We start from the raw sequence: 27,074 nt of genomic DNA, 5'->3' as shown, positions 1-27,074 counted from the left end.
TTATAAAATCTTTAAGGTTTTAAAAAAAAATTTCCAGTAACTATGATACCTTTTATTCATAACTTGAGTCAAAGCATTAATTCTTGAACTGAAATACTCTTCCTTGTTTATTCCCTCACACAAATGCTTATGTAATTTTGCTTTACACATAATCTTTCTCTGCAACTTTATAGTAATTGAAAGCAATTTCCAGAAAGTCATATGATTTCTCACAACAGCTCTGTGAAGTATATTTGGAGAGAGGTTGGAATAGTTTTTCAAACAAAAAGGCAAAGCATGAGGTAATAGATTAAGACTACATGGTGAATCACTGTTTATAGCTTGAAATCTTTAAGGATTTAATTATTTTCTTAAAAACTAGAAAATTCAAATATCAGTTTTATTCATCATTAGGACCAATAACCCAAAATATTCAAAACACTTCTATTGAATATAATCTATTTTCCATTAACACTGTAGAATGTGTTTTCAAACTATGCATTCTTTTTACATTATACAAATATTGTATTCACCTGGATAGGAGGAAGTCCATTCAATTTCATGAAAGCTTATTATTCATTTCTCAGTAGTATTTTTTGAGATCAGTATTCATTTTATTTCATCATTATAATTGTAGGTTCGAACTCTTATAACCCTTTTGAAACACAAAAACTCAGAAAGTTCAAATTATGCAATTTTAATATCTAGTTCTTGTTTTGAACAGTGAACATTACAGATTTATCTCCATTTTCATCCTTTTTTTTCAAAATGAGTTTGAAAAGGTCATTCTCTTTTTTACAGGCTAGAAAGTATCCTTTGTACAATGAAGACTCAAACTGTATCTTATCATCATGTCCTGGAACACTTCTCTGAAAGAATATGATGTCATTTCCTTCATCATCAATATTATCAGGAGGACTCATTTCCTATAGAGAAAAAAAATTACTTAATTTTTTTAGGTCATGACCAATATGAATATGTGCAGTTTATTTTGAAATATATTACTACACAGAACTAAAGAGGTTTATATTCTCAAGAGTTAAGAAAAAAAATCTCTGATTATAGGAATACTGATCTCCTTTCCCTCTTAATTTCTAACCTCCCATTCTTCTTGTCCACTTTGGCTTATAACACTATGGAATGCACATTCAGGTCCAGGCCTCTAGTTTTTCCCAATATACCCATCAGATGATTTCCTTCTCTCCTCTCGCATTAAGTGGAGTTCATATTTGCTTAAGATGAAGTAGAGTTCCAGCAAAGACCACAACCTTTTTAGGCTAATATCAGTTCCTGTCTTCTCCAGCCATTCACAGCTAAAGACATTGATGACCTCCACCCATAGGCCTAGGGTAGCTCCAGTGTGTGAACCAACAGTGAGAGAGGCAGGAAGTGGCAGTAATCTCAGCTGCTTCCTTCAGTGGAGCCTAGAACCGAAACTGGCTATAAATAGACCCGTTATTTGTTCTAGGGCTTAGTTAGCAGCTTTTGGTGCTTCCCTGCCAAGCATTGCAGTTCCATAGTAGTCCTGAGTTTCTATCCTGAAAGTAGTCTGTCTCTTGGCTGGACCTTGCCCTGGGAGGCCAGATGGTGATTCCTATATCTCAGCTGCGGAGTAGGGATTTCCTAAGAATGGCTAGATCACTTGAAACTATAATCCGGCTGGTCACCTAACTGACAGTACTGCGGGCACTTTTCCTATTTTTGCATCATGCCTACTTTCAGGATGGACTAGAAATGTGAGGACCACCTCAGGTTCTTTCCATGTTAATCCCAGAACCAGCAGAAAATTTGAACTTAATTTTGACCCTCTGGAAGCAAAGATCTTCATGATCCTAAGGACTGACAGAGAGACCTTCAGACCCAAAATAGCATCCCAGCATCCTCCTTAGATGCCTGAAAGAACCTGTTTTTTTCCCCAAACTTCTCAATCAATTATGGAATTTATAGCCATAACTCTTGACCTTTGTCCTTTATCAATAAGTGTGTCTTGAATTAAAGAGGATTAATTAGTTCTCCCTAATTATAATTAGAATTAATTAATAATAGAATTAATTAATTCTATTATTTGCCAAGCACTTTTTCCATCTTCTTGACACTCTCCCCAGTCTCTCAATAAGAATCTACTTATATATAGATCAGGCTTTTCCCAGTTTCTGACTCTGTCTCTGCAGCTGAATTAGTTTTCCTTTATCCCACATGGCTTCAGCTTGGCCATCTCCCTCTTTCCCTTCTGATTTTGTTGCTAAGAAACAACATGCTTAACCCTCTCCACCTTGCCTGTCCACCTCCAGCCTTCTAACGCCATTACAATAACTGAGCTTCCTACCTGTCAGGTCAGGGAGCAGGGACTCCAAATTGTCACCTGAAGAGGTGGTACTCTGCTTGGAAGGGGATGGCTAAGGGATTTGTTTGGAGGCTCTATTTGTTACAGATACACTAATCTTATCTGCATTACATTTTAGAGTGGCTTTTTCCTCCCTCCCAAGTTGCCCCTTGGCATGTCTACGAAAGTCATACTCTAACTTTCAGTGGGAACTGGGTGATCTTTATTGCGGTTCTTCATTGGCAAATCCCCACTCAGAAAGCCTTCAAGACATGGGATTCACCTTTGAAACACTGTCAATTTGTGAGCATACCCTGCCTGCTTTCATTGGGAGGAAAGTTTTCTGGGTCAACCCATATCTACAGTTAATGGTTGTTTATCTAATAATAATGGAAAAAATAGAGAAAAATAATGATGGAGGATAGAGAAAAAAGCAGTGGTCAGAAATAATTTATACCTGGCTTTGAGATACATTATACCATTGCTTTTACAACAGATCCTATTAATTTTGTTCATTTAGATTAACATTAAAAATAACATACATCAACTGAAAGCTGAAAGTTGTAGCCTAACATAGACTTAGGCTAAGAAGTAGGAACAAAACAATTAGGCATTGGGCTTCCCTGGTGGCGCAGTGGTTGAGAGTCCGCCTGCTGATGCAGGGGACACGGGTTCGTGTCCCAGTCCAGGAAGGTCCCACATGCCGCGGAGCGGCTAGGCCCCTGAGCCATTGCCGCAGGGCCTGTGCTCCGCAACGGGAGAGGCAACAGCAGTGAGAGGCCCGCATACCACACACACAAAAAACAAAAAACAAAAATTAGGGATTAAAATATTATCATCATAATTTACAAAGTAGAGGGTTTACAGAAGAATGATTAACTTCATTCTGTGTAGCAGGACTTATTCTGGAAAGTCACATGCAGTTCTTAAACATGATAATTTATATATATATTCTGTATTATTATTTATCTATAGATTAATTGTTCAGAAGACCTAGGTTATGAAACAAGTGTTGATCCTCTTCCTCCCTACGGCAGGCTCAGAAAAACCATGATGTTACTACAGTAGGTTAAAGAGCTTGACAGTTTTTAGTAACTGTCTATTTTAATGGTTCTCTACTTCTTGCTATCCTTATTCTAGACAAAAGGTTGGACTGGGGATATTTTGGTTTTCTAATTTTGCACATCAGTATAACTAAAACAAATTAAGGCTCAGTCTTACCTTAAAGGAAAGAATTTTGTTCTTACAGGAGAGGGTAAAAATTTTCTTACAGTGCACAGAGATGGTTACTGCCAGACCTCTAGTGAGGCTGTCTTTATACATACATATGACAAATATGGTCTGGGGTGCATTATCTAAAATAAACATTCACAAATGAGAAAACTAGTTAGAAGAATTTTTCCAAATAAGCATTTAGGGAAATTAGCCAAAGGATAATCCTTAATAGGACCATTACCAATCCCACACTCTGAGATTCAGCCATGTAGCAGAAGGAGACTTATACACAGTGACACACATATTCTTTAAAACACATTTAAATATGTATTATAATACAAATGCAGCAACTTTTATAGTGTTTTAGAGATATTCTGAATTCTAAAATTGTCTTTAGCTTTTAAACGCTAAAGAGAATATTAAAGCTCTATCTGTTAAGGTAAAACTTCAGCATGTTTCAAGAGTACATCATTCACTTTTTCAACTCTGCCTAAACTCTGTTATTTGAAATTCATTCCTTGGAAGGCACAGTAAAGTTATTCATTTCTAAGGCACTCTAAATTTCTGGTGGAAGACAGACTTATTAGAAGTGCTTGTATATTTATATTTAATTTTGACTTCTGAAAATGTTATCAGCAATTTCAGCTATAACCAGCAGGTATTAAGGATCCAACTCAATGGAGAGCATATACAGTTAATGCAATTACAGTGAAGGGAAGGTGATCCAAATGTAGGCTCAAAGATCATGACCCCGGCACTATCTTTATTGTATCAATTTTTCAGCCCAATTAAAAATTATGGATACCCTATAAAGTTTCTTGTAAGTGAAATTACTACTACCATGACTTTTCATGTAAGCATTAGGTCTATCACAGAAAATGTAGTCAGTTAAATGGAATGGGAAGAAGTAGCTTGTCATTTCCATGTTTACAAATGTATATAAAAAAATACCTGAACAGTCAGAATCAGGCATATCCTCAAAGACGGGTTGACTTTCCTGGTTAATGAAGAGAACTTGGTCGTTCAAATTTCGTATGACTGAGAACTTAGGTTCAAGCTTGCCAAAGTAATCTGATTCCAGGTCTTCTACAACACACATGAAATCTTTTAAAAAATAATCTTTTTTTTCTAAATTTACAAATAAGCATATTATATATTCCAGTTTTCAATAACAATCACTATCTTCTGTTATAGAAGCTAAGGTAAAGTTGCACAGTGTTTTACCCACTTCCAGGGGCAACCTTGATTCTTGTTATCACTCAGAACCATGCTACTTTTGAAATCTTAAATTCAAATATCCTACTTTTGACCACAATCTCCTATCCTTTTAGTCTTCTTATACTTCTCTTCCACTTTACTGAGTCTTCCTGATGCTTACATTTTCTTCCTATCTAACCTCTTCCTGTCTTCCCTTTCTTCTCTATGCAGCCTGGACCTCATGGTTCATCGTTTTATCTACACTTTTGCCAGTATCTTAAATCCCAAACTCATTTGCCTTTTACTACAAAACTCTAAACCTGGCTGCTGAGTGCGCTGCTGGTAAACAATCATACAAATGTGCAAATTGGCGCCATAACAAACACATCAATTGTCAATACTTCTTTTCCAGTTCCGCATTCTCTTCCATAGTCCATAGCTTCAATTTCCAGCCTTCTTCATTCTCCTCAGGATCTCTGCATCATCACCTCTGCTTTCACTTTCAGCAAATGATTTCCTGCTACTCCACTTACAAACTTAACTATGGCATCACCTGTTATTTTCTCTACCCTCTTGTCCCAAGGGACATGTGAAAAAGGTGGATCTTCTGCTACCTAAGGTTCACCCCATTTGTGCTCTGCATGTACTTTCAATTAAACCTTGATTTATCAATTATTCCCTCTCTTCCATCAACTCAGCAATTCTACTTCCTGGATATTATCCTAAGGAAACATTAGAGAAATGTGTAAATATTTCTCTACCAGAATGCTTATGGGAACACTTTAATAATAAAAACAAACTGGAAATAATTTAATGTCCATCAATTGGGAATCGATCAAGTAAATTTTGATATGCCCTTACTATGAATTATCATGAATTTAATATAATTGTAATTATTCATTGCCATGGAAAGATGTCCATGTGTATTAAACTAGAAAAAGAAGCTTAGGTATAGTATTTTATATATATATATAACATCAAAATGATAGAAATGAATATTTTGGGGTTTTTTCATATTTTAGTTTCTCATTTTCTTATCTTCATTGCCTGAATTATTTATAATAAACAAATTATTTTTATAATCAGAAAAACATAAGGCTTTACATTTTGAGATTTAAAACACCTCCATCAACAGAATCCCACTTTGTAGCTAGTATTGTTTCTCTCCTCCTTTTAACAACCAAGCTTCTGGCAAGAATTGTATGTATCATTTCCTTACTTTCTATTCACCCTTCTACTCATTGCAAGCTTCTCCTCCTGGCTCCATTTCTCCATCACATTGCTTTCACCGAGATCACCAAACTCCCTGTTGCTAAATGTAATAGATAATTTCTGGCTCTTGGTTTTCAAGGCTACAAAATTCAGCACAGTGCCTATTCTCTCTGTCTTGAAATGCTCTCCTGGGATTCTGTGGCATTCTCTGTTTTTCTTCTTCCTCTTTGGTTGCTCTGTTCTTTATTAGCTTCTCTTTCTACTGAATCCTTTAAATGTAGGTATTCCTCAGAGTGTAGTCCTTGGCTTTTACTTCCTCATGCTACACATTTCCTCTGATTTGTCATGTTATTCTTATAGCTTCAGATGTAATTTCTATTGTATGTATGTCTCCTACATCCGTATATCCAGCCCCATATTTTCTCCTGAGTTTAGAACCACATGTCCAAGAATCTATTGGACATCTCCATTAGGATGTTCCACAGATATCATCATTCATCATTAATAAATTCATCATCTATCTTCCTCTTTGCCCTGCAAACCTCTCTACCCTGCTCTTCCTCTTGTGTTTCTTATTTCACTTAATGGTACAAATTGCCTACGTGAAAAGACATAGGCATCATCTTTTCTTTCTTTCCATCCCCTTCCAAATCCATGTCCTGCTGATTCTTCCAAGTTTTCCTAAAATCCATTCACAGCTCTTCAATGGCACCCCACTGTGCCTACCTTAATTCATGTCGCCATGATTTCTTATAGGGACTACAATAATAGCTTCTTAATTGGCATTCCCCTCCCCTCTTTTTTTGCCCCCACAGCAATTCTTTATACTGAAGCCAGAAGGAATTAAAATTCAATTTTAATTAAAGTTAAAATTCAGAGATACAATCATGTTATCTTTGAATTTTAATGAATGACATTGCCTCCCAGAATAAAGATTATATTTTCCATATTTTCCTTGCAGTTGGTGCCATATGACTAAATTCTAGTCAATGGAGTATGAGTGGATTTGATGTTTACAACTTCTAAATAGAGCTTTTAAAAGGAGTGGGCCTGTCTTCCTCTTATTTTGAACACCTTCTTGCTAGCTGGGATATGGACCCAGGAAGTGTAATGATGATTTTCAAGTATGTAAATGAGTTCAACAACTAGGGATGATGGAATGGAAGAAGACAGAAGAAACTTTAGATTCCAACATCATCAGGCTGCATCCAGCCATACTAATACTGAACTGCCTACTTGGATTCGTATTTGAGAGAAATATTTTCTATCTTATTCAGTTACTGTATTTTTGGATCTCTTTGTTACAGCAAACTAATCTGTATCCTAGATCATACATATTGTGCTTAATGAATCACCATTGCCCCAAAGATAAGGTCCAAATTCCATATCTTGGAATAACAGAACCTTCTCGATCTGCACCCTATTTATCATTCTTCTCTCATCATTTTCCTACTCTTACTCTACTCCCATTCTGAATTACTCTTAATTCCTCACACCATGCTTTCTTTCATATCTTGATCTTTGCATGTGTTCTTCTCTCTGCATAGAATACCTTCTCTTGGCTAACCCCTGTTTACTCTTCAATTCTGTTCCTCTTTCAAAATGCCCTCCCAGAATCTACTGGACTAAATTAGATGCTCTTCTATGTGCTCCCATAGCATCTGTGCCTTCATAACACTTAACATACCACATTCCATTTGCCTCCCTAATGTGCCTGCTTCCCCCTATAGGAACTGTGTTTTGCTCACAACTGTATTGTAGGGCCTAACATAGTGTCAGAGATACAGATGCCAATATTTATTGAATCAAATAAATGGGAGTAGGGCAATCTTTAAGAAACATGAGGAGCTATATGACAATAACATTTCAATAAATCTGGAAAAGAAACTGGAAGGAATAGTATTTTTCAAAAGTTCCTGTTGTATATTTCCAGTCCAGTAAGGATCATCTTAAGAATGGAGAAAGTGCTTTTTAAGGAAAAGTATGAAAAACTAATGACCTTTAATAATCTGGGGGTCCGTAAGAGCAGCGGTCCCCAACCTTTTTCGTACCAGGGACCGGTTTCTGGAAGACAATTTTTCCACGTACTGGGGCCATGGTTTGGGTGGCGGGATGGTTCGGGCGGTAACGCGAGTGATGGAGAGCAGCAGGTGATGCTTCGCTCCCTCACCCTCTGCTCACCTCCTGCTGTGCGGCTGGGTTCCTAACAGGCCGTGGACCGGTACTGGTACTGGTCCACGGCCCAGGGGTTGGGGACCCCTGCGTTAGAGGATCATAGGCTTTATATACGTATGATCCTCCCTGAATGCCAACAGGACAAGGAATGGGTACATCTGCTTAGGAAGACAATGACTCAACCTAATAGGTCTGTTTGCTCTACTTTCCCCCATCTCCTCTACTTCCAGAATTCTCTGAATCCTGGGAGCCTCCCAGGCTTCTTTTCAGAGCACTTCTGAGAGGGAAGGTTGAAGAAGGAAGATGTTCCTGATTTTGGACAACAATTCTCATGCTTCAACCCCTTTTCCTATGTACTCCAGAGAATCCATGACTTTCTGCTAATCTCAGGATCTATGTAACAGGCAAGGTCTATTTTGTAGATTCTAATAGCTGAGAATTTCCTAAGATGTAGAGAAGCGTATTTTATTAGAAATTCCCTTATAGTCATCTTTATTCCAAGGCAGTGCTACTGAGTCCACATTCCTTTGAGGGAATATTAGCTTCTCAAATAGATTGGTACCAGTTTTTCAGCTGAGAATGGTGATATGGATGTGCTGGTGGGACGCTTACTCAAGTAGCTATTTATTTTTACAAAGAAAGAGAAATAAATTTATACTTTACCATCACTTTCAGCTAAAGGGGAAAAAAGAGAAACAAAATATGTTAAATTCTATATTTCTACTCAATTTCCTCTCACCCTTCTCTTTTATTACTCTTTTCTGCCCCTCTGCATTCTTTAACCCCTGTCTTACTGGTGATGGCTTTTGTTGGCCCCATAAAAATATAATATAATCATCCAAAAGGTCCCATAAAATGAAGCTAATTAGATTTAGTGTGATCTCATGTATGTTAGATATAAAACCTAAATCTAGGGTTTATAAATTGAAAATTGTAGCCAAAAAGAAATTTTATAAAGTGATAGATTTTACTCTTAAATGTATTGCTTCAATGGAAAGTCACCTAAGAACTTTCTATGAAGCTTTCAAATGAAACTAAACTGCCCAAGGAAGTTTAATCATAAGAATCTGTTTTTATTTGTCAAATGTATTTACATAAAGTGGTATAACTCACAGAACTCTAGATTTCAGATATGTATCTCTTACATAATTTGCCAGGTTGCTTTGGGAAATCGTATATCCAATTTTCTGGGATTTTCATGACGTGCACCTGCAGCCACCTTGTGAGTAGGCTACTACTAACTAAGTGCCAGGACATGTGGCAGGACAAGGTGCTGGGACCTTGACTATGTTATGCTTAATTTCTAGAGATCCAGTATTTTTTTTTTTTTTCAAGAGAAGTGTGTCATTAGTGTTACAATGGAATCTGGTGACAAAAAACAAGTCACTTAATAGTTCACCTTACAACATCTTTTCTAGTTGAATACATTTATCTAAACCCTGTATTTGGCCTACGGTTTTGAACTTACCTACAAAGTAAAGTGTATTGTTAATAAATTTCATTTCCACAAAGCTGATGCAATTGTCTTCTACTGGTTCAGCAGCCATCTTTATTCCTAATGAAAGCAAAGAGTCATCTGTTAAAAGGTAGTGATTGTTCCTTTTACACAAAAGGAATCTTTTACCACTTATTGCCTTGTTCTACCTCCAATTTCAGAAATCCAGCAGGCTGACGAACACTCTGGACATTTAATAAATGCCAGGAATCTTCAGTTTATGAATGTACAAGTTCAAATGTTCTTTCACAAACCATTAGATATTCGGAATCTAGAAAGCATTTTCTCATTAAACAATGTTATAAAGGGTGGATGTGTGGTCTGTTATTGAACTGAATTATTGTTCCAGTATTTTGGTGGAAATATACATATATTATCAGAATAAATACAGGATGCCAGAAACACACCTACTCCTGTCCTTTAACTAGGGGCTGGTTCTATCTCTGTCTTACAACCAATGGGATCCTGTGAGTGAGAGACTGCAGATTGTGACTTCACTGTCAAAGTGCTAAAGGTGAGGCAATGATAAAAAATGGTGTTTCTACCTGGGAGTGGGGGCTAGGTGGGAGGAGGCTGAAGGGCTCTGGCATCTGATGGCTCTCTTTCTCTCTGAGCAACAGCAGCTTTTGATCTGGAGTCTGGACTATACTATGCTTTTTGCACAAGGAATACATGAATACAATCTTCCTGTAAAACATCAAATAATATAGGATTTGAAAATGTTAAAAATTCTTTTTGCTCTTCTCCTTTGTGCCACCCCACCCAACCCCATTCCAGTATGGTGTATATCCTTCCAGATCTTTGTTTATGGAGCAGGGGTTCTAAATCTGGGAAATCTGTGAACTTGGATGGGGAAAAAATTACACAATTATTTTCACCAACTTCTAACTGAAATTTAACAGTTCCTTCCATTATGGTGTAGGAAACAAACCACAGTATTATTCACAGTACCTGTGACTATCATTAATAGACATACATATTTCTTACTGTATTGTAATTGTTGCAGAGATCTTGAAATATGGTTTAAACTCATTTCTACTTTGAAATATATGGAAGTTATTAGTCCCAACAGGACATCTTGTTGTTAATGTGTTAATAAAGATGCACATATATACCTTATCAAAATTTGTTAAAAATTTTTTGATAACCCTTTAATTACAAAGGGTTTCCTTTCTCATTCTAAGTATTTAATTTTATGCATATAAAAGCGTGATTCTGAGAAGGGGTCCACAGACTTCACCTGATTGTCCATGAGGGTCCATGCCACAGAAATGATTAAGAAATTCTCCTCTAGAGTTCAGAAGTCCCTTGGTTTCCTGAGGACAGTTTTATGGTTGGTGCTCCAAGGAAGGTGGTTGGGTCACAGTTGTCAATTGGTATATATGGGGGTGTTCATACGTCTATACTTAGAGGTTGAGAAATGACTCAAGTTTTTTCTAGCATAGTTTGCTGAGGTCAAACATATACAGGGGAAGCAGGAAATTAATACCCAGTAGAAAACACTTAATCCAAATTAAGCTAACACAAAATAAATGCTAGTTGATGGCTATTTTTTGTTTTGTTTTGTTTTACTTTTTATTATGGAAAATTTGTATACATTGTGAAATGATCACCACAATAAATCTAGTTACCATCTGTCACTGTACAGTTACAAAAATCTTTTTTTTATTGTGATGAGAACTTCTAAGACGACTTATTAGTAACTTTCAAATTTGCAATACAATATTATTGACTATAGTCTACACGCTGTACTTTACATCCCATAACTTATTTATTTTATAACTTGAAGTTTGTACCTCTTGATCCCCTTTACTCATTTTGCCCACCCCCTCCCCATCCCCTCTGTTGACCACTAATCTGTTTTCTATGAGCTTTATTTTATTTTGTTTTGTTTGTTCATTTGTTTTTTTGTTTAGATTCCACATATAAGTGAAATCATGTAGTATTTATCTCTCTGTCTGATTTATTTCACTTAGCATAACGCTCTCAAGGTGTATTAATGTTGTTGCAAGATTTCATTATTTTTATGAATGGTAGCCCATTATATATACCATATCTTCTTTATCCATTCATCCATCCATTGATGGACACTTACATTGTTTCTATATTTTGGCTATTGCGAATAATCCTGCAATGAACACAGGGGTGAATATATCTTTTTGAATTAGTGTTTTTTGTTTTCTTCAGATAAATAAGCAGAAGAAGAATTGCTGGATCATATGGTAGTTCTATTTTTAACTTTTTGAGGAGATTCCATACTGTTTTCCACAGTGTCTGCACAAATTTACATTTCCATCAACAGTGCACAAGAGTTCCCTTTATCCCACATCTTCGCCAACACTTGTCATTTCTTGTTCTTTTGATAATAGCCATTCTGACAGACGTGAGATGATAAGTCGTGGTTTTGATTTGCATTTCTCTGATGGTTAGTGATGTTGAGCATCTTTTTAATGTACATGTTGGCTATCTGTATGTCTTTTTTGGAAAAATGTCTATTCAGATCTTCTGACCATTTTAAAAAATAATTTTTTATAAAATTATTTATTTATTTATTTTTGGCTGCGTTGGGTCTTCGTTGCTGCACGTGGGCTTTCTCTAGTTGTGGCGAGTGGGGGCTATGGGCCTCTCATAGCAGTGGCTTCTCTTGTTGCATAGCACGGGCTCTAGGTGTGTGGGCTTCAGTAGTCGTGACATGTGGGCTCAGTAGTTGTGGCTCACGGGCTCTAGAGTGCAGGCTCAGTAGCTGTGGTGCATGGGCTTAGTTGCTCCGTGGCATGTGGGATCTTCCCAGACCAGGGCTCGAACCTGTGTCCCCTGCACTGGCAGGGGGATTCTTAACCACTGTGCCATCAGCGAAGCCCCTTCTGACCATTTTTAAGGTCAGGTTTTTTGTGGTTGTTGTTATTATTGAGTTGTGTGTGTTCTTTATATATTTTGAATATTAATCCCTTATTGGATATGATTTGCAAATATCTTCTCCCATTCAGTAGGCTGAATTTTTATTTTGTTGATGGCTTCTTCATTGTGCAGAAGCTTTTTTGTTTGATATAGTCTCATTTGTATAGTTTTGCTTTGGTTGCCATTGCCTTTGGAATCAGAGCCAGAAATATATATATATTGCTAGATTGATGTCAAGGAAATATCTGCCTACGTTTTCTTCTAGGAGTTTTATGGTTTCTGGTCTTACATTCAAGTCTTTAATCCACTTTGAGTTAATTTTTCTGTATGGTGTAAAATAGTTGGTCAGTTTCATTCTTCTACATGTGGCTGTCCAGTTTTCCCAATACAATTTATTGAAGAGACTGTCTTTTCCCATTGTATATTCTTGCCTCCTTTTTCATAGATTAATTGGTCATATATGTGTGGGTTTATTTCTGGGCTCTCTGTTTTGTTCCATTGAGCTATGTGTTTGTTTTTGTGTTAATACCACACTGTTTTGATTAATATAGCTTTGTAATATAGTTTGAAATCAGGGAGTGTAATGCCTCCAACTTTGTTCTTCTTTCTCAAGATTGCTTTGGTTATTTGGAATCTTTTGTGGTTCCATACAAATTTTAGGATTTATTGTTCTATGTCTGTGAAAAATGCCATTGAAATTTTGATAGGGATTGCATTGAATATGTATATTGCTTTGGGTAATATGGACATTTTAATCATATTAATTCTTCCAATTTGTGAGCATGGAATATATTTCTATTTATTTGTGTCTTCTTCAGTTTCTTTCATCAATGTCTTATAGTTTTCAGCATACAGATCTTTCACCTCCTTGGTTAAATTTATTCCTAGATATTGTATTCTTTTTGATGCAATTGTAAATGGGATTGTTTTCTTAATTTCTCTTTCTTATACTTTGTTGTTAGTGTATAAAAATGCAACAGATGTTTGTATATTGATATTGTACTCTGCGGTTTTACTGTATTCATTTATTCTAACAGTTTTTTTTTTTTTTTTGGAGTCGTAGGGTTTTCTATATATAAAATCATGTTTTCTGCAAATAGTGACAGTTCTACTTCTTCCTTTCCAATTTGGATGTCTTTTATTTCTTTTTTCTATGAATTGCCCTAGCTAGGAATTCCCATACTGTGTTGAATAAAACTGGCAATAGGTGGTATTCTTGTCGTGTTCCTGATCTTAAACAAAAAGCTTTCAGCTTTTTGCTGTTGACTATGATGTTAGCTGTGGGCTTGTCATATATGGCCTTTATTATGTTGAGGTACACTCTCTCTATACCCACTTTGTTGAGGGTTTTTATTATGAATGGTTGTTGAATTTTGTCAAAGACTTTTGCATTTATTGAGATGATCATATGATTTTTATCCTTTATTTTGTTAATCTAGTGTATCACATTGACTTGTGGATGTTGAATCATCTTTGCATTCCTGGAATAAATCCCACTTGATCATGGTGTATGATCCTGCTAACGTATTGTTGAATTCAGTTTACTAATATTTTGTTGAGGACTTTTCATCTATATTCATGAGGGATGTTAGTCCGTAATTCTCTTTTTTTGTGGTTTCCTTGTCTGATTTTGGTATCAAGGTAATGCTAGCCTTGTAAAATGAGTTTGGGAGCATTCACTTCTCTTCAGTTTTTTGGAAGAGTTTGAAAAGGATTGGTATCAATCTTTCAATGTTTGGTAGAATTCATTAGTGAAGACTTCTGTCCTGGACATTTTTTGTTGGAAGTTTTTTGATAACTGATTCAATTCAGTCTTGGAAGACTGTGTGTTTCCAGAAATTATCCATTTCTTTTAGGTTGTCTGATTAGTTGCTGTATAATTGTTTATAGTAGTTTTTTATGATACTTTGTATTTCTTTGTATCAGTTGTAATTTCTCCTCCTTCATTTATGATCTTTTTTGTTTGAGCTCTTTGCCTTTTCCTCTTGTCTACTTAAAGGTTTGTCAATTTTGTTTATCTTTTCAAAGAACCAGATCCTAGTTTCCTTGATCTTTTCTATTGTCATTTTAGTTTGTATTTCATTTGTTTCTGCTCTGATTTTTATTATTTCCTTCCTTTTACTGACTTTGGGATTAATTTGTTCTTTTTTAATTTCCTTTAGGTATAAAGTTAGATTGTTTACTTGAGACTTTTCTTGTTCCTTGAGGTAGGTCTGTATCACTATAAACTTCCCTCTTAGAACTGCTTTTGTGCATCCCATAAGTTTTGGCATGTTAATTTTCCATTTTCACTTGTCTCAAGATAATTTTTTAATTTCTCTTTTGATTTGTTCATTGACCCATTGGTTGTTCAGTAGAATGTTGTTTAATCTCCACATATTTGTGATTTTTCCAGTTTTCTTAGTAATTGATTTCTAGTTTCAAATCATTGTAGTGAGAAAAGATGCTTGATATGATTTTCATTTTAAATTGATGAGACTTGTTTTGTGGCCTAACATATTGTCTGTCTTGGAGAATGTTCCACATGAACTTCAGTGCACTTGAGAAGAATGTGTATTCTGTTGCTTTTGGCTGGAATGTTCTGTATATACCTATTAAGTCTATTGGACTAATGTGTCTTTTAAAGCTGATGTTTCCTTATTGATTTTCTGTGTGGATGACCTATCCATTGATGTAAGTGAGATATTAAAATCCCCTACTCTTACTGCTTTACTGTTAATTTCTCCCTTTAAGACCATTAATATATGATTTATATATTTAGGTGCTCCTATTTTGGGTGCATAGATCTTTATAAATGTTATATCTTCTTGCTGGGTTGACCACTTTATCATCGTGTAATGATCATCATTGTCTTTTATTACAGTCTTTGTTTTAAAGTCTATTTTGTCTGATACAAATATAGCTACTCCAGCTTTCTTTTGGTTTCCATTTTCATGAAATATCTTTTTCCATCCCTTCACTTTTAATCTGTATGTGTACTTACATCTGAAATGAGCCTCTTGTAGGCAGCATATAGATGGTTCTTATATTTTTATCCATTCAGCCACTCTCTGTCTTTGATTGGAGAATTTAGTTCCTTTACATTTAAAGTAATTATTGATAGTTATGTACTTGTTGCCATTTTGTTAATAGTTTTCATTTCTCTTTGTTTTATCATTCCTCTTTGTTTCTTCTTTTCTTTCTTCCCTTATTGTTTGATTACTTTCTATAGTGTTATGCTTAGATTCCTTTCTCATTTTTTTGGTATGTATCTACTATAGGTTTTTGCTTGGTGGTTACCATGAGGGTCACATGTAACAGTTTATATATAAAAGAGTATATCTTAAGTTGATAAGAAGTCAAGACTGAATGCATTATAAAACTACATTTTTACTTCCTCCCTAAACATTTTATGTTTTGATGTCATATTTTACATCTTTTTACTTTCTGTATCCCTTAACTAGTTATTGTGTAGTTATTTTTTATTACTTTTGTCTTTTAATCTTTATACTAATGTTATTAATTCCACTACCTTTATTATATATTTACCTTTATCAGTGAGATTTTTACTTTCATATGTTTCTTGTTCCTAATTAGTGCACTTTCTTTTCAGCTTAAAAAAGTCCCTTTAACATTTCTTGTAAGGCTGGTTTAGTGGGGATGACCTCCTCTAGCTTTTGTTTGTTTGCAAAGCACTTTATCTTTTTTCCAGTTCTGAATGATAGCCTTTCTTGGTTGGAAGTTTCTTTCTTTCAGCACTTTGAATATATCATGCCACTCTTTTCCGGCCTGCAAAGATTCTGCTGAGAAATCTGCTGATACTCTTATGGGGCTTATTTGGATATCACAAATTGTTTTTCTCTTGCTGTGTTCAAGATTCTCTCTTTAATTTTTGATATTTTAATTATAATGTGTCTTGGTGTCTTTCGATTTATCTTTTTTTGGAACTCCCTGGACTTCCCGGATCTGGATATTTGATTCATTCCCCAGGTTAGGGAAGTTTTCAGCTATTATTTCTTCAAGCAAGTTTTCTGCCCCTCTTCTCTTTTCTCCTTCTGGGAACCCAGTAATGTGAATGCAATTCTGCTTGATGTTTGTCCCATTGGTCCCTTAAGCTATCTTCACTTTTTAAAATTTGTTTTTCTTTTTGCTGTGTTTGGGTGAGTTACACTGCCTTGTATTCCAGATCACTGATTCTTTCTTTGCTTCATCTAGTCTGCTGTTGAACCCCTCTAGTGTATTTTTCAGTTCAGTTGTTGTATTCTTCAGCTCTGTGACTTCTGTTTGGTACTTTCTTATTTATCCTATCTCTTTGTTGAAGTTCTTACTGTGTTCATCCATTCTTCTCCTGAGTTCAATGAGCATCTTTATGACCGTTACTTTAAAATCTTTATCAGGTAAATTAGTTATCTCCTTTTCATTAAGATTTTCTTCTGGAGTTTTATCTTATTAATTCCGTTGGAACATAATCTTCTCATTCCTCATTTTCCTTGACTCTCTGTGTTTGTTTTTATTTATTAGGCAAAACAGCTATCTCTCCTAGTCTGGAAGGAATGGCCTTGTATAGAGATGAACCTTACTGTTTAACCTTGCCCTAGTTCTTGGTTGTCACTCAACCTTTGTGATTGTCTATGCAGCCTGATTTATTCTTGATAGGTCCCAAGTGCTGAGGGTGTGCCAAGACCTGTGAGTATTCCAGAGGGGGAGACGTCAGTCAGCACCTAGTTTCAGGCTGATTAGAAGCCAGACCTTCAGGCAGCAGCTTTTAAGATATGCAAATATATATTGCCCTGTGGGACTGCAATTGTAAACTCTGCTAGCCTCCAGACCTGGCCATCTGAAGGTGTCTCTTTGACTACAGTTGCAAAAATCGGGGCTCCAGTAGAGTGTGTGAGCTCTTTTCTGGTAGGTGCTGGTGAACTGTAGCAAAGGCGAAAGAGAGTGCAGAGATGGTTCCCCCAGCCTGTGTTCCTTGAGAGCACTTCTATAGCCTCTAGATGAGTGGTAAACCTGAAGTGTGCCCTTCAGGCTGAAGCCCCAGGACAAGTCATCAGTCCTTTTTCACAGGGAGACTGGAGGTACAGTCTGCTGTCTGTGCAGTACCTGAGGGTGGTAGCCTTCAGAGAACTCCCTGATTGTTTCAGATTCATGGGACCCAGAAACGCAATCCCTCCAGCCACCAGAGCTAGGGGCTGGAGGAGCATCCCTCATGTGGGCTGTGCACACATGCCTCACCTTGGCAGGGCCACAAGAGCAGTGTGGGGGTGTGGTGTACCCAGTGGTGTTAGCAGGTTAAAGGTAGAGTGCAAAGATAGCACCCACCAGTGCCAGTGCTAGCAAGATAGAGGGGAAATGCAAAAATAGCATCTGCCAGTGCCTCCATCCAGGTGGAAAGAGTCCCAAAATGCTCCTGCATCTCCCTCAGATGCTTTAAGATTAGCAAATGAATCTCCTTCACATATGGTGCTTTTCAGACTGCTACTTTTGTGATGGGTCCTGTGGTGAGTGAGTCAGCACACAAGCCCTTTAAGAGTGGAATCTCTGTTTCCTACAGCCTTTTGGTTCTCCTGGATGTAAACTCTATTGATTTTCAAAGCCAGATGTATTGGGGGCTCATCTCTTTGGTGCAGTTCCCAAGTTCCCTGATGTGGGGCACTGACCTCTTGCTCCTCAGGTAGTAGCTCTGTTTTGTGATATCAATCCTGATTGTGGGTTGCTGCACCATAGGTATGTTTTTTGGTGAGACCATGTCTCTCCCTCTCCTACCCATCTAGATGTGGCTTTTTTTTTTTTTTTTTGGAGGAGATTTCAGCTAGTTTTTAGGTCTTTTTCAGAGGGAATGATCCATATGTAGCTGTAGATCTGCTGTCTGTGGCAGGAGGTGAGTTCCAGATCTTCTGAGGGCACCATCTTGAACCAACTCTCTATTTGGTGTCTATTTAACAGTTTTACCTAGATTCAGTTCATATATAATATATAAGCATATATATATATATATATATATATATACACACACACACACACACACATATGTATGGTTTTTAATTTATTTAAAATTTTTTTTATATTTTAAACAATATCTATAGAGAACCCAGTGTAGAGAACCACAGGCTTCTCTCTATATATTGTTTAAATAAAAAAACAAAAGAGAGAAAGAATGAGCTTTTGGAATATCTAAGTGCCTTGATGAAAGGGCATCATGGCAGGGGTGGGGGTGGGGATATTGAAAATAAATGGCTGAGATTCCCAAAGAAAAATTATACCTTCTTGACAATTTCATCAAAATCTGGCCTCAAATATTTTAACATGGTTTGTTAGCACATTCTTTATTATTTTATTATTTTTCCCCTGCTAGAATGTAAGTTCCATAAGAGAAAGAACCTCTGTTATGTTCAGTTTTGTATTCCAAGTACCTAGAATGGTGCCTGGTACATAGCAGACGTCTGATAAATGTTTGCTGAATGAATGAATCAATGAAAAAATATCTAAAATTATAATAGTAATAACTGTTAAAAAATAATACCACAATAAGCTGTTATGTCTCAAGAACTTCTGAGGTATTTAAAGAATAGCTGAGCTTACATTATAATGACATGAAAGCAGCTATTTCTACCAGGTATACAAGACACTTCCATGTGGCAATATTGTCAACAGTTCACAACTCACTTGGCCTACCAGCTTTGAAATTGTCATTCTAGATAAACTATTTCATTTGGAGCTCACATATTTCATTTTGCCTATAAAGTGAGACTATTATTTTTATATTAAATTAGTTTGATTCTGACTAGTTCAATTCAGATAAAATGTAACTTGCAGTATAGTTGTTTGCCAAAAGCTTGTAAAGGAGAGTCAGATTATAAAGTCCTTGTTTAAGTAGGCTAAAGAGTTTGAACGTTTTTTCTGAAAGTACTGACTTACTTTCAGTAGGAGAAAGACATGGTCAAATTTATGTTTCAAAAACCTCACTCTGGCAGCAGTGTAGAGAACGGATTTGATGGGATAAAGTTGGACAGAGGCCAGAAAACAACTGCAGAAGCAATTTTAACAGTTAAGAGTTCATGAGGCTACGAACTAAGGCAGTGGTTGTGGGGATGATTCAAGAGAGCTTAAACAGCAGGATTTTTTAGCTGATTGGTTGTGGGTCAAATGGCAGAAGGGGGAACTGAGGATGACTTCAAAGTTTCTGGCTTGGGCAATTTGTTGAGTGGTTACCTCATTAAGAAAACAGAGGATGAAAGACAGGCTTGAGTGGAAAATAATTCAGTTTTGCAAATCTAAGAGATATCACAGAAGTCAAAAAACAAAGGAGGGCTTCCCTGGTGGCGCAGTGGTTGAGAGTCTGCCTGCCGATGCAGGGGACACGGGTTCGTGCCCTGGTCTGGGAAGATCCCACATGCCCCGTGGAGCGGCTAGGCCCGTAAGCCATGGCCGCTGAGCCTGCGCGTCCAGAGCCTGTGCTCCGCAACGGGAGAGGCCACAGCGGTGAGAGGCCCGCGTACCGTAAAAACAAAAACAAACAAACAAAAAAACCCAAAGGAGCGTCAAGAGGAGCTGCTTGGAGTCTGAAGCTGCAGTCCATAATTTAGATACAAGCTTAAACTTGTTCATTGAATTTGGCAATTAGGAAGTTTTGGTATCAGTAGAACAGTTTAGGGAAAGTGGAGGAACGGAAGGCAGGTGGACAAAGATCTAGGACAGAATGGGATGAAAAAGAAAAGTAAAGACAGTGAATATAAACTATTCTTTCAGGAAGTTTAGCTATAAAGAGAGAGGGTGGCGGTTACTGGGGGATATATAACTTGCAAATTTCAATTTCTGGCTCCAGATCCACAGTTCCAACTGTAAGATATACTAATGAATTACTTTCTAAAGTATGTCCAAATAACCTGTCCCAAACTGAAACCTGGGAGTCCTTCTCAACTCTTTTGTCTAACCTTCTCCTGTCTCAAAAATACTGTAGATTATAACTCAGAAATGTGTCTAGAATTTGGTATCTCCTCTCCATCTCCACCAGCACTATTTTAAATCTAGCCCTTGTCACTTCTGGTATTTTCTATTTAATATTCCTCTACTTGGTTTTCTTGCTTTCAGATTCTCACTCACTCCATGCTGTACTCATTTATTTCCCCTGCCAGGCCAGAACTTCCCCTCCCTTTATTGCCTGCCAAACCCTTCTTCACCCTTTATCCTTTAAGTCACAGGTCAAATATCTCCTCTAGGAAAACTTCCCTGACTCCTCCATTCCTAGCTAATCATTCTCTCCTCAGTGCCCATATCCCCCTCCCCACGTTCATGCTTCTAAAATACCTCTTATTACCCTTAATTAAGATTACAAATAGGTGTGCCGACTTCCGTCTGAGTTTCTCTAAGGCAATGAGTTGTCTTGTTTTTTCAATCTTTAACACCTGGAAAGATCTTATACAGAGTAGGAGCTCAATAAATGTTAAATAAATGTTTGCTATAAGCCTTGTCGCCATGACAACAGTGTGTAAAGGGAATGGCAGAAATTTTTTTCTGTCTTAAAACTTAAACTCCATCTGAAAGCCAGTGAGAAAGGGAAAGAATATGAAGGAAGTCTGAAAACAGATTTTTAAAAATAAAATAATTTCTCTAATATTCTTCCTCTTCTTTCTTTTCCTAGTAGTTTCTTTACTTTCTCTTTTATTTCATGTGAGTGTTTGTTTTGAATTCTTTATTTTCTTAGCACTTTTTGTTGGATCTCAATACATCTATGGTTACAAGTATTGTGTTCCTCTTCCTCTCCTCCCCCCTAATTTTCCTCTTTTCCTTTCTCATCCATGTTCCTTTGCTTTCTTAACTCTAATCTGTGAAAATTATAGTTCCCATTGGATAAAAATGTTTTGACTATTTCATCTAAGATTCTGAGATTATTGACTTGAAAGAAAAAAGAGTTATAAACCACCCCAGATAGATCCTCTCAGGAGTAAGCAGCGATAATTGATTCTTTGCAACAACAAAAAGTTTCAGTTATACAAGCCTTGGAAACTAGCCAGAGGCTAGTGAACAGTAGAAAATCATGATGGAGATTAAACCACATGTGTTCCAATCTTTTCTGGGGCAAGTCATTTAATTCTGAGGGTCTCAGTTTCCTCATTTAGACAAGAGAGAGTTGCATGGTCAATATTTAAGTTTTTTTCCAGCTCCAGCATTCTGTAATTGTAGATTCTAGTTAAGGCTGCAAAGAGAGAACTATTTATATGTGGCAAATGCCCTAGTAGCCACTTCCTCATAATTCTAAAACAACACATATTGATGGAATATTTATTATACAACCAGCGTTGCTAAGCCACTGGGAGTTTAAAAGCATACTATTAGATTAAAAGTAAAAATGTCTTGAACTTGAAAAGCAATAATGATTATGTTTATCTTTGCTCTGGAATTCTCATTCTGTGGAATAGGTATGGGATGAAATGAGGAAGCATGTTACCTAATTAATTCACTAAAATCAGGCAGGTAATCATCTCTACAGCAACAAGATCAAAATCTAAATTTTCAGTTCTGTAAGTCATTTCGTCCTTCAAAATTTTGCCATCTTACGAAGGTAAGTATGTGGTCGTGGTACAAGTGGGGGTGGAAGAAGACTCAGGTAAAAATTTAGGTAAATAGTTAAAGATAAAAGGTGTATATAGGGCTTCCCTGGTGGCGCAGTGGTTGAGGGTCCGCCTGCCGATGCAGGGGACACGGGTTCGTGCCCGGGTCTGCGAGGATCCCGTGCCGCGGAGCGGCTGGGCCCGTTAGCCGTGGCCGCTGGGCCTGCGCGTCCGGAGCCTGTGCTCCGCGGCGGGAGAGGCCACAACGGTGAGAGGCCCGCGTACCGCAAAAAAAAAAAAAAAAAAAAAGGTGTATATAATCAACTGCTAAATACAGACTCAAAGCAGGAAGCCAAAATAGAACTGCTGGAATGGCCTTGTGGGAAAAGGAGAATTGAATTTAATCCTGATTGCTTGACTGAATAGATGGAGGAGAACATGGAAGAGCATTTATGTGATAATTAACACAAAATTATGGTGGGGGGTGGTTGAAAGGAGCTTTTTTTTTTTTTTTTTGCGGCACGCGGGCCTCTCACTGTTGTGGCCTCTCCCGTTGCGGAGCACAGGCTCCGGACGCGCAGGCTCAGCGTCCATGGCTCACGGGCCTAGCCGCTCCGCAGCATGTGGGATCCTCCCGGACGGGGGCACGAACCCGTGTCCCCTGCATCGGCAGGCAGACTCTCAACCACTGCGCCACCAGGGAAGCCCTGGAGCTATTTTTTTACTGTAGTGGAACAATTCTGCTGTCTTGCAGTAAACACAAGGTAGGGTGGGGTTAGAATATGGAGGGCTTGGGAACTCACATAGAAGTGTTTGTATTTAATCTCACAGGCAATAGGAAAGCAGATTACTGAGCTGGCAAGGGTATTATGAAAAAGATTAGAGACAGGCTATGAAACTATAAATATTCATGTAAGAATTCATAATATTCATGTAGGTATATTACGGACAGGCCAGATTTAAAAAGATATTTTGAAGAAAGATTTAATAGAACTTGAAATAGCTAGATATAGGCAAAAAGAAGAGTTTAAGAGTGTCCTAATTTTTGTTATTTATACTTTCAAATGGAGATATTTACTCAGCCCTTCCTTCATGTGAAATAAAATTCTCCTGGGGAATGCTATAATATTGTCCAACGTAGGCCAGCCTAAGGGTGCTGATGCAGATTCCATCAAGATTATCAACCTTTTGCAATTTTTTTGTTTGCTTTTAAAATAGTTGATTCAGAGTTGAGACTCCCTTTAAATAGAAGCTTATTTATTTTAACACTCTAAAGCAGTGATTCTCAGGGGTTTACGAGGTCAAAGCGATTTTCATAATAATTCTAAGATGTAATTTGTCATTTTCACTCTCATTTTCTCAGGAGTGTATAATAAAGTTTACCAGGGGCTACATTTTGAGTGATATTGCATAAACTGAATGCAGAAGCAGATGAGAATGCAGCTGTCTTCTAAGCCAGATATTACAGAGATTTGTAAAAATAAAAACAATGTCACTCTTCATAGTAGTTTTTTTTGGAATATATAGTTATCCGTAATTTAAAATGTTATTTATGCTAACAAGTTATGTGCTTATTGTTATCTTAAAATAAATTAATAGGTCACTATTTTTTTATATTTCTCAGCTTTAATTTCTAATACAGTAAATGACAGTACTACAGTAAAAAACATAGAGAAACAAAAATTCTTCAGGATCCTCAATAATTTTTAGGAGTATAAAGAGGTCACGAGACCAAAAAGTTTGAGAACATTTCCTCTGAAGTGATACTCTCCAAGGCTGGCTAAAAGAGAGAAAAAGATTTTCCTCTGAATATGCTATGTTCCTTATGTTGTTACTGACTAGTCGCCCATCATAGTGATGTCAGAGAAGTTACCTCTCAATCGCTTTTCTAGCTTATTTATTTACCTCGAATTGCCATGCCTGGGTTTCTAAATAACGAGTAATGATATTTCTTACCTGTGCTCAATAATTTCCTAGGAGAGGACGTTATATGAAGGGTTTGAAGTCCCTTTCTTTTCCCGATAGAAGGCAGCCCTTCAGCAGCCGAAGCAGACAGCCAGGAATGTAGAAAGCTTTGGGTAGCAGAACTCCCCGCTGCTTCTCCGGATCCAGCAGCCGTCTGGGGGAGGAGGGTGCCTAGCCCTTTGGAGAAAGGAGGAAGAAGGTGGAGGGAGGAGACTGTTCTGGCACGCCTCAGACCCGCCTTAAACGTGAGCTCTTTCCTAGGGCAATGGAACCTGAAATACAGTGTCAGAGAATACGGGAATATCTTTTAATGTAAAATCACGGTTTTAATGAAATCATTTCTTCTGTTGCAGTTCTGGCCCTTCAAAGCTTGTACCTCTTTCCGAAATACATCCAAGCACTTAAAAAAAAAAGCACCTGCTTGGTCAATTAGAAGCATCTTTTCTCGCATTAATCTTTCTCTTTTGAAACTTCCCACTCAGACTTCAGCACATTTTTTTTTTCTCATCTACCACTGCTGAATAATCAGCCCTACAAGATAATTCCTATAATGTAATCACACCACTTAAAATGAAACTTTTAAAGAAGAGAGCGTTACTATCACAGCTTTGAAAGTAACTAGCAGAAACAAAGTTTCTTAGACAATTTTCTCTTGAACATGTGCTAAATTGTATTACCTTGCTAGCAAGGGAATTAACAAGGTGATTTTTGTTTGTTTTTGCTTTTTTGCCAATACAGAGACTGTATGGAAACAGAGGGGTTCTAGAGTTAGGAAACAAAATGCTTATATAAGCAGCTAGTTGAGGTGTTTTTGTTGTCGTTGTTTATTTGCTTGTTTTTGTTTTTAACAAGATAGAGTTTTCATTTCATAAGGTCATAAAACATCATGTCCACAGCAGTGATTACAAAGGAAGTCTAAGATAGGATGGCTGAAGGTGCTTGGTGCAGTGACTATCAAAAGAAAAAAAAAAGCACATTTAAGAAGCGCAGCAACTAGAAAAAGCCCGTGCGCGGCAATGAAGACCCTACGCAGCCAAAGATAAATAGATAGATAGATAGATAAATAAATAAATAAATTTATATATATAAAAAAAGTGTATGATAAGACTATACACGATTGAAACTGAAATAAGTTTTTATCCTCTGTGTTGTCCAATCGGGCCAATTAACACAAAAGCATTAAGTAAACTGTGATTTAAATAAGTAGAACACTAAGCAAGTTCATTTTAAATGGTCCATTGCCAATTATTTCTCTCCAGCTATAAAGATATATAATGCATAATTCACCCATTTCTTACTTTTGGGACAAACATTTTTTCCTTTGACATAGAGCAACCCAAATGTCTCTATGTCCTACCTACTTCACAGGGTTGTTTGTGAAGATTAAATGAGATGATGACAGCTCTTTGAATATTTTATTTTTTTGTGAGATCCTAGATAAGAGCATATATATATTTTTAACATCTTTATTGGAGTATAATTGCTTTACAATAGTGTGTTAGTTTCTGTTGTATAACAAAATGAATCAGCTATACATATATCCCCATATCTCCTCCCTCTTGCGTCTCCCTCCCACCCTCCCTATCCCACCCCTCTAGGTGGTCACAAAGCACCGAGCTGATCTCCCTGTGCTATGCGGTTGCTTCTCACTAGCTATCGATTTTACATTTGGTAGTGTATATATGTCCATGCCACTCTCTCACTTTCTCCCAGCTCACCCTTCCCCCTCCCCGTGTCCTCATTCTTTGAATATTCTAAAGCACCAGACAACTATAACGCTGTGTGCCCTCTCACTTATTCTCACTCATGTAGCTTATACAATGGAGAAAAGATTTAAAAAATAAAATGTCTCTGCTGTTCTCTTAATCTGATGTAAACATTTATGTATTAGGTGGAATCATTTTTTCCTGGAAATATTTTAACAACTAGATAACTACCTGTTTAGATATCATACAATGTCAAGGCTGGGAGAGGAATTAGGTCAGTATTTCTCAGACTTTTGGATTTGATGAACCATTAAGAATAATAACAACAACAATGACAATAATGAAGAAGAGATAAACACTGAGTGGATAACTTTACATTTTACCAAGTAAGGACATTAAAAATCTAAAAAATTTTATATTTTTTGTTTCTTGAGAGGACAAGTTAACATCAAAAAATTTATGACATAGTAACAGAATAAAAGAATCTTTTAAAGTAAGTGCATTAACTTTAGGAAAAACTCATTACTTTTCCCTTCATTTTATCACAAATAGGGAACATTTCAATACAGATTGCTATCAGTCCTCAGATAGTGATTAGAATCCTTTAAAGACTATCAATAACTGCACCATAACCACTGGTCTATCTTTATTAAATGACTTACATTTCACAATAATGCCAACTCAAGTTAAACCGAGTATTTTTCCTAGGAGCTTACTTGAAACAATTGGCTTTTCCACAAACCAATAAATAAACATATCCACACAATACTTACATCTTGACAACTAACAGTTAAATAAGCCAAAGGGAAAAAAACAATAATATGTATGTGTTAAACATAATTTGCTAAGGTGTAAGATTGTGGACCTGGAATTTATGGGAAGTGTTACTGACCTTTGTTTTATGAGGTGATATGCTTTTTATTTTCTTCCACAACTAACGGAGCATCAAGTGTGGAACGTCTGTCTTTCAAGTTGCAGGTCAAAGTCACCACATTAAAGCTCCCCATAAGGCTAAACTTCAAATACGTGAGCCACGTGTGTTACAAAATTTTTTTTTCAAAGCTGCCAATGAAGTTGATTAGTTATTGACACATCAAGAAGGGAATTTTCTCAACCGCTGTGATTCCGAAAGTTTGGTTGCACCAAAGAGAAAGAGGTGAAGGAACGGAGGTTCTGGATACAAAGTCTCGGCTTGAGGGCCAGGGGAACTCAGGTTTAAACCGTTGCTGCAGACCCACCATCTGGGACAGGATGTAACTTTTACTTGGAAAGTGGTGGTGGTGTGCTACTATTTCGTGTTCCTTTTCTGAGGTTCCAAAAGGCTGGGACACACCCGGCCTTCCTCTGGCAGTTCTTCCTTGGTCTTTCTTGAGAAACCA

General features: G+C 36.9%; 1 protein-coding gene across 5 annotated transcripts; it reads right to left on the bottom strand.

Moving 5' to 3' along the window:
• Positions 1 to 365: 365 nt before the first annotated feature.
• On the bottom strand, positions 366 to 27,074 carry IL18 (interleukin 18). Of its 5 annotated transcripts, XM_019941886.3 has the most exons (8): positions 26,588 to 27,074; positions 23,981 to 24,261; positions 10,142 to 10,283; positions 9,570 to 9,656; positions 8,765 to 8,776; positions 4,469 to 4,603; positions 3,524 to 3,657; positions 366 to 905 (listed from the first exon to the last, which is right to left on the bottom strand). In XM_019941886.3, exons 4-8 carry the CDS (start codon positions 9,646 to 9,648, stop codon positions 684 to 686), a joined length of 582 nt encoding a protein of 193 aa, XP_019797445.1. In that variant the 5' UTR covers positions 9,649 to 9,656; positions 10,142 to 10,283; positions 23,981 to 24,261; positions 26,588 to 27,074; the 3' UTR covers positions 366 to 683. The 5 variants fall into 5 exon arrangements, with proteins under 5 accessions (XP_019797445.1, XP_033717955.1, XP_019797443.1 ...); XM_033862064.2 differs by lacking the exon at positions 8,765 to 8,776; XM_019941884.3 differs by lacking the exon at positions 10,142 to 10,283.

The sequence above is a fragment of the Tursiops truncatus genome, chromosome 8 (assembly GCF_011762595.2).
Source record: "Tursiops truncatus isolate mTurTru1 chromosome 8, mTurTru1.mat.Y, whole genome shotgun sequence".
NCBI lineage: Eukaryota > Metazoa > Chordata > Mammalia > Artiodactyla > Delphinidae > Tursiops > Tursiops truncatus.
The sequence above is the reverse complement of the archived record's forward strand: the minus strand, read 5'-3'. Positions and strand labels throughout refer to the sequence as shown.